Below are 16,745 nucleotides of genomic sequence, written 5' to 3' on the forward strand. Positions count from 1 at the left end.
ACCTCCCAGCTCCAACCCGCTCTCCCACTGACAGACAAGCTCTGCAGAGACATTATGTTTCTCTGAGTAGGTAGAGTCCTTCAAAAAAAAAAAAAAAATGTTGGCCATCGTTTACATCTGCATCCGTCCGTTTGCTTTACGAAATCCCTGCTTGTTCTTGGATCTGCGAGTTACTCTGCAAAGCCATCTTTGTCTTTTCCTCTCAGGGATTACCAATTTTACCTCAAATGCAACAAACTCTGTGGTACCACGCCCTTTTGGAGGGACATGTGTGCAAGTTACAACCAACTTTGTGTTGATTTTGCTTTTTTTCTTCCTCCTTAATTCACTCTGCATCTTAATCACTTACTTTCTTTCTCTTGTCTTTTCAACTTTCACACTGGCCAACATGACGTAACCACAAATACAGGCCTGCCAGTTTGTCCTCAAGAGTCCCGGCCAAACCTCGCTGCGTTGGCCGTGGAACTCGAAGGCGATTCTGTTGCACAATCCGCAGCCACGAGGCACTTATAGAGTCTCAGATATGCACCCATAGGAGCTCCCCTGTCATCATGCAGCAACACCACAGAGCCACAGATGAAACGACAAAGGCAGATAAATGGCATGAATTGCTGCTGATGTGACAGTGTGGCATGCTACGGCCTGTAACACACTGTACAAAGAGACACTGTTTCTAAGTCTGTGTGCAGTGTAATACTTGACTGTAATGAATTAAAAACACATTTTTTTCCCTCCTTTTCATTTTCTGCTGATTTAGTGACCATACTTATATTATTTGGCAGAAATATAGATTAAAGTTGTTAGGTCTTAAATTATCAGCAAGTAAAGTAGAAACAGCAATAAAACAAACTGTTCCTCAAGTGATTCCTGTTAACTTATCTTAATCTGTGCAGTCATGCAGTCCATGTTAACTTTATAACAGATTCCTCCACACTTCACAACCGCATGACCAGTTGTTTCAAATCAAAAACAGCTCTTTAATAATTATAAACTCAGCGTAATTATTTAAGTTTGTCAGTTTTACAACATCAGCTTCCATTGCCTTGTAACTTTTGTGATGAGTTGGCAAAATGTCCAAATGATCCTTCACTTGTTGGAGTATTATTATTATAGCCTACTCATCCCATAATGCATTGTGTTTGGTTCAGAATCCCCAAGAAAGCCTCTGTTTTTCTATTTTGAAGACAGTTACATAATGGATGTTTGTTGTGTCTTTTTATACATGTGTCAGATGTGTCACATGGTCTTTCGCTCATAAAAATAGGACAGTGCAAGTCATGATGAAGGCTGGTGTCCATGTCAACCACTCCCCAAAATCTTTGGGCATAAAAGATGGATTGTCATATTTATACAGATGTTTACTGGTCTGAATGAGGCTGCCAGTAACACCAGTAACAGTTAATACAGGAGCTCATGGTGGAATCAGGCTGCTTTAATGATACCAAACACAAACTGAAATGATCAAAGTATCTAAATACAAATAAAATTAAAATTAAAATTTTAAGATTTTTGCTACTTAACAGAAAATTAACAAGTGAAAATTCAATGTTGGACAAACTAAAAGTCAAAAACAAGTTAAAATGTTAAATTTTCGTTTGCTGCCTTTAAAATTCTGAGTTTTCTCAACTCCTTAATTTCTTAAATGTAGTTTGGTCAGGGTACAGAGACAAAGATCTTAATGCATTCAATCAAATACCTACAAACTATTTCAACATAACTGGTACACTAAATGCACCAATATCTGTCTTCAGTCTTTATAAAATGGAAATTCTTTCTATTGCAGACGCACAAGAACTGGCAAGTGATTAAACTGTTATTGGGGGCTACAGAACAGGTGAACTCAGGTACAGACAGACGAGGAGACGGGAATAAGGTAGAAGATACTGCAAAGTACAGGGGAAATGGGGAGCAGGCTTCGGGGAAGCTTGGACTGGTACCTGAGAACCAGGAACTGAGGCTGGGACAGGGGCAGGTGTAGCAGGTCGGGAGTGGGGCCTGAGGTAGCGCAGGGTTCCAGCTCTGGCCAAACGAGAGGCGGGAGACAGGGGCCGGAGGAAAAGGGTTGGCACTGGAGAAACAGGCAACAAGAACTTAACGCTGAACAGAAAAACTGGTGGCAAATTTGGCTGAAAGCTTGGTAACATTGATGGGGAGCAGAGTGGAAGTGGCTGAGGATTTATGCAGGTCTTGATTGTGGAACTGGTTGCAGCTGGTGGAGTTCTGCTCTGACTCCAGCACACCTGTCTCCACTCACACACACGGAGAGAGAGGCAAAAGGTTTGGGAGACACTGAATTCAAGGTCTCATTTAGAAGAAAAAATTATATAATAAATACTGTATAAAGGTTTCAACATGTCAGGGAGGATGGAGGACACTTGAACACAGCAGGAGTACACACCTGAGCATTGCATCAATATATACTAATATACTTTGGGGTAATTTGTTGTTGGCATGTTTTCCTCTACATTAGTCTGAACTCAAAATCCAATAATTGATGTTTATATTTGTGAGAAGTAAAGGAGGCATCCTTCCATTCCCTCTGCCAGTTTACATTTGAACTGTAGTCTTTTAAAGAAATAGTTCAACATTTTAGGAAGTGCGCTTATCCGCTTCTTTGCTAAGAGTTATGCAATAACACAGACACAGCTCTCATATCTGTTTATTTAGGTAGCAGACAGATTTTGTTACCTTTGGGGCTGAGCCAGGCTAGTTGTTTCCCATTGTTCGCAGTCTTCATGCTAAGCTAAGCTAAGCAGCTGCTGACTGTAGCTGCATACTCAGCATACAAATATAGGAGTGGTATCAAATTTGCTATAATGCCAAACTATGCCTTTACAACAACATTATATTCAGCAACACTTACATCTGTTGTGTACTTTTTGATGCACCCACTGCAGTAAGAGTTTCATGCTCATGTAAATCCCAACAAATCCAGATCATAAAATCCATCACTTCCTGTTATCCAGTAGATTTTTCTTTTTTTTCCCCTCTGAAAAGAACAACTAGCAGTAAAAAACAGACAGGGGAACTGGCTATCGAATGGCTCTCATCAGTGGGAGATGAAGTAGAAAAACAGATATGAATTGTTGCTGCTTTTTGCTTTAAACTGAGCCATGGGTAAAGTCATCGTAGACAGAAGTAAATCCACATGAGCCAGGTTTGCCGACACATGTCTCTCTGTTGCTCCAGATGACTGTCAGGAGAGATTAGACAGAAATAAAGCCCTGCCAAGAAGTCTGTTTCAACTTGCAATGTTTTCAGTGCTTTCCTGTTTGTGCTCGCAATCAACGCTCAATAGCGTCACCTGGTTGCATTGAAATTGTTTGTGGCATGTTATTGTACCGTGATATTAACACTGTTCCTGTAAGTCAGGAGTAGTGCTTTACTCAAGAGGCCCTGAAGTCACCGTCTGGCTTCTGACACTTTTTCGCCCACAACCCTGACACACACACATGCACACGCGCGCGCGCACACACACGCACACACACACAGGACATGTGATTTACTCTGGCCAGAGGACGCCTTTAAGATCAGTGCCAGTGAGAGTCTGCGGAGCGGCATGGCGCTCGCATTGATGCAGTCACTTTGCTCTTGTTTTGCTAGCCGTCATTTCCTAGAAATTCCTGTCTGACTTCGTTCCTCCAGCCCCTTTATCTCTGATCTGCGTCACTGTCTGCCAATTACTTTTTGCCTGTACAGAGAAACACATGCAAACTGCAACACACATACTGTAGCTTCCGCTGACACACATAAAAAACACTGTACATATTGTTGTCTGCAATCCTCTACTCTCTCTCTCCTTGCTTCACGTCATTTCTCTCTCATCATGTGAGTCCATAAAAAATGAATCAAGTCGGGGCTGCTTTTCTGTTGGGTATTTTTGCTCGGCTCCACTGCTGTCAAAACAGTCTCTTGGCTGTGGTTTACCCTTAAAGTGATACTCCTCACAAAATCTGTCATTTCAAACGGAGCTGTCAAAGGTTTGTAGTTCCCTCCTTCACACTGAGCAGCAGCTGTGGTCCGCTTGGACACGGGTCACAGCATTCAATTCCAACAGTGGCAAGGGTTTCGTGATGGAAATAGGTATCAAAATATCTTCTACAAGCTAATCCTACATTATGAACTGTCTGTCCATATGTTCAATGTGTTCCAAACACTCCTAGTTTGGAAAAATATAAATAAATTTACAGATTGCACAGCAGAACAAGAGGGAAATGGTGCGAGAAGGAAGCAGTGTATTTAAAGCAGCTGTAATGAACATTCTTATATTAAAAGGAACAGTTTGATTCTGGAAAATAAACTTTCAAAGCAGAAGATTGATACCACCCACGTGTCTGTCCGCTCATTATGAAGCCACAGCCATCAGGTGCTTAATTTAGCTTAGCATAAACACTGGAAACACTGGCTCTCTCCATATGGGGTCCATGGGGTTATGTGCTAGACTGTTCTTTGGCCAGACCAGCTGTTTCTTCATGTTTCCAGTGTTTATGCTAAAGTAAACTGACTGTTTTCCTCAAAACTGTTTCTTTAACACTGAATCACATGACTTTTTAGTAGTGGTGAAGCGACACAGTTATCTCCCTTGTCAGCTGCCACCTCCTACCAGCAACAGAAGATATGCCACTGATGAAGTAGATACTGATTCTTAACAATACTTTTTTCAATTCTAATTTTATCAAATCTATTTTAAAGGAGGTATTTGTAAGTTTTTCTAATGGTACATAGCTAGCATTAGCATTAACATTAACAGCTGTTTACAGCCTGTCGGTGACTCAGCACAACTAAGCATACCACTACATTTAATACTTTTGCTTACATCAATAAACAAAATACATCACATTTGATCATACAGTTACAATTTACAATATTCCTCAACAAACTATCCTCTCACCCACAAGCGGCAATTTTATAAATAGTTATAAAAAATAAGATCATGAACATACTTTAAAATATACATTATAACTAAATTATCCATAAAAATTTATATTTACATAACAAAATAAAATAAAATAACAAAGGGGGAGCTCACATACCTGTGTGTAACATGATAATATCAGTACAGCAACTTCTCATGACCAGGTGTCTAGGGTTAGGGTTAGGGTTAGGGTTAACCCTAACCCTGCACACCTATAAAAGGAGAAAAGTAGAGAGCAGCGAAACGAGCGCCATTAGCCTAGCTTGAGCGCGAGAAGCTAGCATGCTAAAAAAACAAATGCTGTACGTGACAAAACTACATAAACACACTTAAACAACCAATATAACAACAAGGAATCGTGTTTGTGACCTGTACACAGTGAAATACGTGTCTGTTTTTAGCTCTTTTACTACGTTTTAATACGATATTGACAGGAGCAGTGTCGTCTTACCTCTCCTCAGCGCAACTCGACGGCACCTGAGGAGGACGGTCACGGCGCAGGTCGACAGGAAGTGACATGACCAAAATGTCAAAGGTCACGCAACAAAAATACAATTAACAAAATAAAAGCTCCCCAAAAGAAATATACATGAAAAGAAATATAAACAAGGAAAATAATACATTCTCCACAACAAACGGATTTTTGGTGAAATATAAACCTAATACATGGGTCATCTTATCTTCTACTGAAGTTAGCATGCTAGCCAGGTAAGCTCGATGTCTTTACACACTCAAATGTGTTTGTGTAAATAAATAAACCAGCCAATCACCAGCATTATTAAATCTTAATCCAAGTATGCTACATTCTTATTGGCTCACTAAAGCTGATGAGATTTACTCATTTACTCCTCAGGTGTCAAATGTTGAGGCATTTTTCAATCCTTGATAATATCAAAACAATTTTGTCGGCCCATAAAAGTGTTGAAGTTCAATACCCAGCCCTATGTATATTAGGTGTATGGCACCAAACAGCAGCTAGACAAAGTTAGCAACTCGCTAGGGAACATATTTGCATGCTACCATACACACTCAAGAGTCAGATATTTCTCTCAGGAGTTGGTGGAGACCAATAGAAGATGTTTGTCTGTCGGCAAGAAACATGACTAAATGAATGACAATGTTGCTCCATGTTCGTCTCTGCTGGATGTGTTAAATAAACAGCTGTTTGTTAACAAGGTTCCCACATCCACGTCAAGGCTGATTGTTGAGTTTACAGCTCGTTTCCACAGTCCCCACGTGGCCCAAAAGTCAGTCCGTCCAGATTTAACCATAGAGTGCTGGAACATATTGAGCGTATGAATGGACAGAGGGGAAATGTACCATTGGAAATTCCACTGGTGCCAAGTGAAAGATTTTTTTTTTTTTTCCATTTTCGTTCATTTGTTAGGATGATAGCAACTCTTCCTTTTAGGTGGCTACAGTATTTCTCCTTGTTCCTCTTTTAGTTCAAACAAAATAAATCATGATGAAACTTTATTGATTCCCGCGGGGCAACTGCAGCTGCAAAGCAGTAAATTTATTAAGATCAAAAGGTATTAATCATTCCCGTAGGACGTACAAATACGGAGAATAAGATTAAAAGAATGTATTGTGTGTGTGAGGTTGTGCTTAGGCACAGCTGTGCTTTTTGAGCTAAATGCTATCTGCGTGCTAACGTGCTCACAGTGACAATGCTAGCATGCAGGTATAATGTTTACCATGTGCATGCATGCTTAAGCACTTAGTTTAGCATGCTAACATTAGCTAATTGGGACTAAACAGAAAGTACAAATAAGGCTGTCAAGTATTGGACAAATTAAAATTATAACCTCGTAATGACGCTAAAGGAAACAACCAAAGTTATTAGATTTCATCCTCTGGGAATCCTATAAGTCAACAAAATTTTGTGCCAATCCATTTCATAAATATAGAGATAGAGATATTAATAGAGATATTTCACTAGCTAATTTAAATTTGTTGGGTGTGCTAGAGGAAAAGTGCGTTAGTGCAAAATTTCTTGTGAATCTGTCCAACGTTTGTTGAGCTATACTGGTCCAATGTAGTGGGCTGACCATTGACAAACTTATGTTGCCATCTTTACAAGAAGGAAAGGAAGAACCAAAAAGCAATGTAAATAAAGAATGACAAAATTTACAACTCAGACCCAGAAATAAAACGAAACACATTTCTGTCGTCGGGAGGAAACACCGTAGCCCCTAAATGTCAAACTTCCAGTGTCACCTGAGTAAAACTGTGTGTGTTTTTAAAATAACCAACATCCTTTTTTCTTTTCGGCTAATGGGTTTTGAAAGGTTCTCCAAAGCCCCAGAGTCGTGTAGTCAACTCAAAGGAAGCCAAGTGAGCTGAAGTAGAAACATGTTACCCACCAAATTTAGTACGTACAAGGTTTTCACATGACAAAATAAATGGACTGAGTAGACGGAGACGAGATAGAGTATTTAACAAATGAGAGCGATGATGTGGGAGTGTATCAATTTACAGTAGTGTATCATCTGTTGGCTCTCTTTCTCTCACACACACACACACACACACACACACATTGATCTCACATCCTCCTCTGTCTGCCCCCCCACCCCCGCCGTCGCCTCCTCAGATGCCCTCCCTCTCCCCTGTCGATGTGTTTTTCCGTCCGGAGGTCCAGAGGTTAAGTTGTCCCCAGCATGTGTTAGTGCTCAGGTCAGCAGCAGCCAGGACCTGTGATGACAGAGTGTGTGAACACTGGGGAGTGTCAGGGGTTAAATGTGTGTACAGGGGTTGTGTGGCAAGCTGGGGTATAAAGGAGAGACACCCCGAAACACTTCTTTCCACCTGGCGAACCTCCTGCGCAGATGATGTTTTGCAGCGTGCATGTTGCAAATTAGTGCATGTTAGTTAATTTAGTGTTGTTTGACTTGGGTTTCATGCTGCATTTTACTTTCTGTCACCTTAATATAATTACTAAATCAAAATTAATGTTTCTCAGCCTCACGACAGACTGGTGCGTAAACCAGTGTGAGGCAGCTACAGTTATGGTCAGATACAAGTGCGCCCAGACTTAGGTAAGGTCCCTTTTTTTGACGAATTGTTTAAACCTCTGAGGTCGACAGATGTTTCTATTAATATCTTTGTGATAATACAGCGTAGAATAATGGTCGTTAGGAACTGTAGACTCTCCACTTTGCATTTCATATCCCTGCAAGATCGTGCGTGACTCAGAGGCGGAGCTAGAAGGCCTCGAAGCAGGCATCTAAAATTTGGTTAAAGTAGAGGGACAGTCATTTTAGGCATTTATTAAACAATTATCCACTATTTTACTCACATGTTGCAGTATTTCTATGAACCTAAGACTTTGGTAAACCCATTTCAAGCACCAAAACAATTCATCCACATCAGTAAAAGTTTGTTTTCACAATAGATTTGAAGAACTTAAAAAAACTGGGCTTCAGTTTTGCAGCATTTGGGCCAAATTATCTCAAAAAAGGGCGTCATAATAGAAAGAGCTGAGATAGTTCTGAAAATTGTGATATAAAACACGGATTATCTTATATAGAAGGACCTTAAGAAATAATTAGACCTTAAATAATGGGTCTTTTCAAAAGATAATACACGCAATCATCCATTTTCTAAACTGCTCAGCCTGTTCAGGACTCACATATAGACACACAAACACATTCACGTGTAGATGGAATTTATAGTTTCCATTTTACCTTCTGCACCCTGTGTGTCTTTGGGCCGTAGACGGAAACTGGAACATCTGGGGTAAAGACATGCAGACATCAGATTCAAACCTGTGTGTGATCCACTGTGAGTCAGTGTGTTCACTACATGATCATTTTTAAGGTGAACATTTTGTGCATTGAAACAAAGAGCCACAGCACACATGGTAGAAACTTAGATACAGATTCACACACACACACATACACACACACACACACACACACACACACACACACACACACACACATTGAACATGGTGAGAATGACAGAAGCAGCTGCTGGCATGATCTGAGGTCATGTTGGATCACAACACTGAGGAAAAAAACAAATTCTTAAACCCAGGGGGTTGTCTAAGATTTGAGTTACTGGATCACATGGTTATACAAGGCTATGAATGTTTCCTTCAATGTGTGTGTGTGTGTGTGTGTGTGTGTGTGTGTGTTAGAAAAAAAACAAAAACAGAGATCGAGTTACTGTGTGTGTGTTTGTGTGTGTGTGTAATGAGGTTTTAGATTAAAAGTGTTTTACTTCTTCCCTTTTATTACATTTATTTCTACTCAGAAGTCTTAACAAGCACAGCGGGAGCGTATTTGTCTCAGCGGGAGAGTCTCTGAAAACATCAGCTCGCACTACGCAGAACATAAAAAAGAATGAACACCTTGATAAATAATTGCACCGTCACTGGGAGCCGGCAACCCGACTCCATTGGTGTTCACACAGGTGTCAACTTTGATCAGCAGGAGTTGTGAGGAAATTTGCGAACTGCTATAAAACTAAATTTTTAGGAATACAAATGTAAATTGAATACATTTGCAAGGCTAACAAATTATATTTGTGTTTTTGGAACATTTTTGCATTGTGAAATGGAAAAAAATAAGTACGTTTAAAAAACAAATGAGCTTATTTAATTTGGACTTATTTGAATATAGCTGTGTGCGGAGCGAAAAGACCTGTTGGCAGTTCGACAACCAGGCAAAGGTCCAACAATCCAAAAATTTGTCATTATCTGGCAGTACTATGAAATGCCATTAAAATAGTTCCATTTAACTACACTCTGGGGTGTATTAAAGAAATAATAGGCTTTTCAGTGCAGGGGAGGGTTCATTAATAAAAGTAATGTCTGAGCTTTGGAATTTTGCAGGTGTGATTTGTCTTCATCTTTAATGGTATGGACTGATTAAGAAAGCAAACAGAGTGTGTGTGCATGTGCGCCCAAATGAACTTACATGCAGCGTGTGTGTGTGTGTATCCGCAGGAGTGTTTGTGCACACCGCAGGTGATTAGAGCGCCATTGCTTGTACTTTTCCAGAGTGCGTGTGTGTGTGTGTGTGTGTGTGTGTGTGTGTGTGTGTGTGTGTGTGTGTTTGTTGGCGTGTGCGTTTCAGTGTCCTCTCATTGGCTGAATTATTCAGGCTTAGCAAACAGAGCTGACAAGACTATGAGTGATCCTTAACGTTGTTATTGACTTAGACTTTATTTATAGAGTGTGTGGTCCGGCTGCGCGAGCTGCACACAGCGCCACCCCTCCGAGCCCCGCGAGCAGACACGATTAATCAGAAGAATGTTATAATTAGGCTTAATACCCTCAGGCTGCATTGACACACACACACACACACACACAGAAACAACACTATATGTGAACATGAACATAATGTATGAATGCATGTGGTGCACAAACACACACACACACACACACACACACACACACACACACACAGAGGGGGCCCTGTGTGTGCACGCAGGGTGGATGGGTTGCAGAGGTTTTTTGGAGGGGCTGGGTGTGCTGTTTGTCCAAAACGCTTTAAGGCCTGTTCTCTTCATCTGAGAGGTTGTTAAACAAAAGTCAGTTTGTTACAGTAGCGGGGGTCAGCGGGGTATTAATACACACCAATGCAGATGTCTGAGCATTTACAGCCATCCGTGAGAAAGCCTGTTGTGTTCTGTGTCAAATCTAATGTCTGGTGATCCCCATTTGGCCGGGCCTATTTTGGTTGGAGGGTTCACATGAGCGCCTTCAAAAGTACATATTTGTCTCCGAGATTCTTCTATAGAGTGAATCACAGTCACTTGCTTTCTTTTTCTCATGTCCCGACAAAAATAAATACAAAGAGTCCATTTAGTAATTACCACTGGATGAGCAAAAAAGTGAATAAAACAGCAGCTATTTTCAGAGTTTTTATTTTATTATAAATAGTAGAGATAATGCGCTCGTACACGTGACATTATGTCACATCGCTTTGTCAAATAATACAAAAAATATATCAAAGGAATGAAAGGACTGGTTCATTCTAACATAGACAGATGGACAAAAACAAGAGTGCGTATGGAGGCGCTCTGTAATTTGATGGATAAAGTATTTTTGTTTGTCACTCACTTGTACAATGTGGAAATGTTTTACAATGACACGGTTGACATACAATATATTTGTGACAATAAATATGTCCAGAATGCATCAGGAACCTAAATCGATTTTTCCTGCTTTTTCAAAAATGGAAACACACACAAAAAAAAAAAAAAAAGAGAGAAAAGGTCCCAAGCAACATACAAAACAATACAAAATACAATTTTGGCTTTGTCATTCCTGGTAATTTTCTGTTTACATTGTTTTTCCCTTGATTCATTCTTTTGCTCGTGACACTGCACCGACTTAAATCCTTACAAATGTGGTCCCCTCAGTGTACTATTACAGCAATATTAGCAATGTTTCCTATTTGTTTTGGACCCAAAGGCCTTCAAAGGCACATGTGTTGTTGCTGAGATCCAAACTAAATCCAGAGTATGAGTCGCGTTTCGTAAGACTCTCGGAGGCATGTTTGATTTTTTTTTTTTTTTTTTTTACTGTTTTAATGGTGAGGTTGACTCTGAGATACATGATATTGCACTTCTGGTCAGCTGGGAGAGTGGCTGTCTTTAGTCTAAACTCTCTCTGTCTCTCAAGTGTCTCTCGGTCGTGACTTGTGACCCGGTGGCTTTTACTCTCCAGGAGAGGATCTTTTTAAAGAGTTTTTTTAACCCTGTGATCGATCTTGCCTATCCCCCGCCCCTCGCCTTTAAAGCCACTTCTCCGCCGCCCTCTACTGCTCTCTCATCTGTCACTTTCCCTAAAGTCACCCCCTGACCTCCTCCGAGTCGCTCTCTCAAAGTACAAAAGGCCGGGATTCTCGCCTCACCGTCCGAAACATCAATGAGACAGACGGACAAGAAAAGCAAGAGGAGAGTGAGAGAGGGGGGGGGGGGGGGAGGAATGTTTGAATGAACTTTCTCTGCAGTACAGCTGTGGTGTACATTAGAGTTTCTGATACCATAAAACCCACAGATTCGTTTGCTCACGTTTGTTTTCTTTCTCTCTGGAATTTCTCTCCATGTGTGGGATGCAGAGAGCTCAAATAAATGCAATAAAATCAACAAAGCCCTTTTCTTTTCCCCCCTACTTCAGCAGATACAATTCGGGGATTAAGTTGGAGATACATGGAATTTCATATGTACTCGTGTGGCCCTAAGATATGTAAACACGTTCCTTCAAGCGTCGGCTCGAAGGCCGGTGGTCTGGGTTTTGCCGTCGCGGTCCGCAGATGGAGTTTGGTCACTGTTTTTTGGTGTTTGGTCACAACTCCGCCGAACCAACCACATTAAGCGCTGACACCTCTGCTGGTCATCTGCTATACTGATGCAGCAATGTTCACAGTCAATCAACAGTTTTTGGTCTGATATTCCTTCTTGTGGTCCCTTCTTTTTTTGTTTTTTTTTATTTTTTTGTTTTTTTGTTTTGTTTTTTTTTTTCTCCTTCTTGTCCATTTTCTCCACCAAGAATTAATAATGCAAAGTCCTGCAGTAGTGAACGTGTCCTGGCACATGGTAGAAAAAGTTTGGTCCAGAAAGATATTAAAAGATTTTCCATCGCTGTACACACAAAAGTCCCTCTGAGAAGTCCGAAGCTTCTGATCAGGTGATTTCAGGCCTCAGATAAGGAAGGGCACCTGGAAGAGAAAAACAGGAAGAAACAGTTGTTGAATTATTACCAGTTTTTTAAATAAGGAGGAAGGATGATAAGAGATATATGGCTGTAATAAATTTTGGGAATATGTTTTAGCATGCCATTCTGTTAACATATGGCTATTGTTAGCTTAGCATGTGCTAACAGCAGTTTGGGGTGTAAGGTCAGTGTAGAGGGATGTGAGAACAGAAGTGTGAAGAAACGCAACACGGAGATCCTGTGGAATATATGCATCACATGCTGCGTATGCCACAGTAGATTCAATTCATTTTTATTCATATGCCGCAACATCACAACATACTGCATCATATCCCCACCAGGGCTGTAGCAAAGTTTTTTTAGATGTACTGAGATCATGAACTCAAGTCTCCACTCCCAAAACAAAAAGGTTTTTATACTCAACTCATTGGTCACTCTGTAAATCTTGCTTCCCAACATCGTCTAAACACTCCAACCTCCTAGCAATAAAAGTATTTATTTGCATTAAAATAAAAGAAATGGCAAAGAAAAAAACACTTTTGTAATATTTTTAAATTATAGAATTAACTCAAGAAACAATATAAAGTACATAACCTCAATTTCCTTAAGGACCCTGATCCTTACAAAAAGTTTGAAGAATTTTATATGCACAATAAACAATGAAATAATTAAAAAAACAGCAACTTACAGTGTAATTATTTAGTAAATATCAATAAAGTACTTGGTGGGTACCTACACAAATATGTACCACAGAAGAAGACAAAGGTAACAGGGTAATACCTTTGTCTTTAGGAGTAACTTTAATATTAATCACCCTGTAAGTACTTTTAAATCACTGGATTCATGGGTAAGCACAGGTAAATTAGAGTTCATATGGTAGAAAATTTAGTTATGGTGTAATTTATTTTAAAAAATATGAGTCACTTTTTGTGCTATGATCAGTTTTATCATCATATCCTCAAACAATTGAGGAGCAAATTGCATCAATGTCACTCAGAAACGAGCTTTATTGTGGTTTGTTGGAGCTCATACAGCATGAAATATAATGTGAGGCGTTCAAATTCAATATACTTTATATTACAGGTTATAACAGTTCATATCATCTACACATTTATTTCGTCTCATGTAATTTGGCGTCTTTCGTGACACAGCTGAGGACAAATAAAGCTGCGTGCTAAATGTTACCAAAATCCATGTTATGGTTCACTCCGTCACCAAACATAGTTGCAGGTCTTTGCTCTGATGCACAGTAAGTGGTGTGTTTTATGATCCTGGTTTCTGGAAGACCAGAGTAGTTGGTGTGAGCTACAAATTCCACCATGACTGTACAGGTAAAAAAAAAAGAGAGAGAGAGAGAGAGAGAGCACCACCTACAGAAACTCTACCGTCTGCACAGTATTGGCTGCACTGACTGACAGGTGACCTCAGTAAACACCACATCAATGGCTGCTTAGCAACAGAGACATTACCTAAATAAAAACAAACAAGTGTTTCATAGATTAACACTGCAGTTTCTGTGAGGCAGCAGTTTGTTACACTGCACTGGAACCTGGAGCGGCACTGTTCAACGCTGCCTCCCCAGCTGACCTCAGTCCGAGCACCTGTTTCTAATAGCTGCCCTGCCAGAGGCTATTAGGATCCGTCCACCCCCAGAAAGGACCTTTCCTCCGCAGCTCCAAACCCAACCGCACACCAGCTATCCAGTCGCACTGATTAATCACATCAAGATGGACTGCTCGGGCTCGTAAACGCTGCGGAGGTGTATGTGTGTGCGCGTGCCGCCCCCGGTGGCTGCCTTTGAGCCCGCGCGTGCACATGCACAGTGCCACATGCTCGTGGTTTTTCATGTGTGTCGCCCTAATTCTTTATTCTGTCCACTTTGAGATATTTGACCGAGATATTTCATTAGACATTTGCTGCTCTCGGATATTAAGTTAGATATTCATTCGATACCTGCCGCCCCACAGAGCTACATGCAGTCAGACTCATTGGACCGTGGCCACGCTCTTTGAAGGGGCCGCTTGTCTCGAGGTTGCCACAAGGTCAGTGGATGAACCTGATTGGTCAAACCCCCTGTGGACCAAAATTGGAAACGGTGGCCGCTGTAATCACGCTGGAGCGGAGAGCGATGCCGCTTCCAAAGTTAGACGGAGATTTGTTTGAAGTTGATTTTAACCCTCTTAAAGTGACAGTAATGTGAAGTGAAAAGACCCTTTCACTGCCGGGCAGGTAAGTACTCTCTGAGGGCACGCGGTCTTGAGGAGAGCTATCAGACACTGCCGCGGCTACACTTTACCCTGATGGGAGCTGACTCCACACTATACCTGACCGCAGAGTTCAGAGATGGAATCAGATCTGCGCAATTAAACCCAACACTTGAGACTGCGTGATTGGACCCGGAGAAATGTTAGCTCTCTTCAACAAGCAGCTGCCTACTGTATGTGCTGTCAGCTGCATGTACAACTGCCTCTCTTTTTTATTCCAGGGTCTGGAATAAAAAATAAAGAAAATCAAGAGACACTGGACTGGACCAGATAATCCTAAACTGTATCGGCTGATTTGGTTCAGATGTTTTCATTTTAATTCTTTTGGTGAAAATAAGTGAAAGGGCGCTGTAAAACAAGTCCGCGGTTTGCACCAGAAAACTGGAAAGGTTTTCAAATTGCTCGAGGTCAGAGATTAATGGTCACATGATCGCTAAACCCTGAGACAATCAATCAATCAATCAATCAGAAACACATCACATATTGCTTTTGAATTTGTCTGGGTGTAGAAGTAAAAAAAAAGGTGAAGTCTATTGACCTTACTTTGTCCGTACTGGCCGTACTGGTAGGACGCCACGTGGTCAACAGTGTAGCCAGGTGAGCTGTAGGAGGGGGGGCAGTAGGACTGGGAGCTGGGCAGGGAGGGCAGAGCCGACATGGAGGGAACGCTGGTCAGACCCTCCAGGCCCTTGATGTGATCCATGCGCTGGCTGCAGCTGGCGGCCATGCCGGCAGGGGGCTCGAGGCCGCCCGTCAGAGGGGAGATGGCGTAGTCGCTCTGGGGCTGATGTGGCACGCCGCCCGGGTTCAGCAGACCCATCACCTGAGGCGAAGGAAGGAAAGAAGAAGAAGAGAAAATAAAACCACTGAGAATGACCCTAATGTTGGCAGGATCTGACGCTAACACAGTTAACTTGTGTTGAAAATGAGCAATGACAGTGGATCGGTCACCTTCCATTTGTTTGCTCAAGTAGACATCATCAATTGAATAATGAGAAACAGGATGAATTTCATCACTGCAATGTGGAATTTACAATATTACAGGCCCCGACCCAAACCCCAGGCTGTAAAAAAAAAAAAAAAAGGTTCTTATTTTTCTTTTTTTTCTGCTGTGTTTTTAGTTTCTGACAAGCGTTTATCACACATTAAACCTGTCATTTTTACCGCAACAGCACAGGAGCGTGTGTAATATGTATCAACACAGACAGCAAGACAAACACACACTCAGACACACATAGGAAATCCCCCTGTCGCGGACATCAAAAGGCTGCCAGCGAGCCCCGTCCCAGACAGAGATAGCACCAGAGAGGAAGAATTAAGCAATTTGTCTCAGATCCACAGCTCCGCTTATTCTAAAATTCCTTTTTTGACACTGCTCCAAAAACCCACGGCACGAGATAACAGCTTATCTCCGAACGAGATATGCCGACAAAGATAACACAAAGGAAAAAGGTCTGTGTGAGCTCTGCTGCGTTCGGCCTCGGCGTAGATTTGCAGTTTGGAGAAATCTGTTAGCTCTTGACCTGGTCTTTATTAGCGACCAGATAATCGAATTTGGGGGAATATTCCTTGGCCAGAAAGGAACGGAAAAGAGCCGTGGGGCAAAGTGTTTCAACTGGTTTCAAAACAGACGCAATACCACCCCCACCCCCCCACCCCACCCCCCAACAACCACCACCACCTTCAACGCTTGCCGAATTTACCTGTCCGCCATCAAAGTGCTCAGTAAAGCGTTAACAAGGAATTGAGAATGGCTTTGTCACTTATGGAAGTAACTCTAACTGAACCTGCTACCTCCGTCTACATATCTATCATATCCCACGTCTCTCTCAACACAGCAAAGGCCTCAAGGCTCCTCCAGTTGTCCTAATAAGAAGCAGGTACGCTGCTCTTTGGG

The 16,745-nt window shown here is 41.4% G+C and overlaps 1 protein-coding gene and 1 long non-coding RNA gene across 10 annotated transcripts in view; both read right to left on the reverse strand.

Moving 5' to 3' along the window:
- Positions 1-1,411: 1,411 nt before the first annotated feature.
- LOC130167960 (uncharacterized) lies at positions 1,412-5,519 on the reverse strand. Of its 4 annotated transcripts, none has more exons than XR_008827349.1 (4): positions 5,367-5,519; positions 5,034-5,127; positions 2,689-2,776; positions 1,412-2,249 (listed from the first exon to the last, which is right to left on the reverse strand). It is a non-coding gene; the product is annotated as an uncharacterized LOC130167960 (long non-coding RNA). The 4 variants fall into 4 exon arrangements; XR_008827350.1 differs by having other exon boundaries at positions 1,412-2,244; positions 2,689-2,769; positions 5,367-5,514; XR_008827351.1 differs by having other exon boundaries at positions 1,412-2,240; positions 2,689-2,769; positions 5,367-5,508.
- A 5,254-nt stretch (positions 5,520-10,773) lies between these two features.
- Positions 10,774-16,745, reverse strand: part of pax3b (paired box 3b) — a 26,124-nt gene continuing 20,152 nt past the window's right edge. For 2 of the 6 annotated variants that reach the window (XM_056374966.1, XM_056374961.1), the window contains exons 8-10: positions 15,387-15,671; positions 13,009-13,063; positions 10,774-12,588 (exon numbers count right to left, since the gene is read on the reverse strand). In XM_056374966.1, the coding sequence (XP_056230941.1) occupies positions 13,016-13,063; positions 15,387-15,671 (333 nt within the window). In that variant the 3' untranslated portion in view covers positions 10,774-12,588; positions 13,009-13,015. The remainder of the gene's footprint in view (positions 12,589-13,008; positions 13,064-15,386; positions 15,672-16,745) is intronic. The other 4 variants (XM_056374967.1, XM_056374963.1, XM_056374964.1 and 1 more) reach the window with 3 other exon arrangements.

Source organism: Seriola aureovittata, chromosome 4 (assembly GCF_021018895.1).
Source record: "Seriola aureovittata isolate HTS-2021-v1 ecotype China chromosome 4, ASM2101889v1, whole genome shotgun sequence".
Lineage (NCBI taxonomy): Eukaryota > Metazoa > Chordata > Actinopteri > Carangiformes > Carangidae > Seriola > Seriola aureovittata.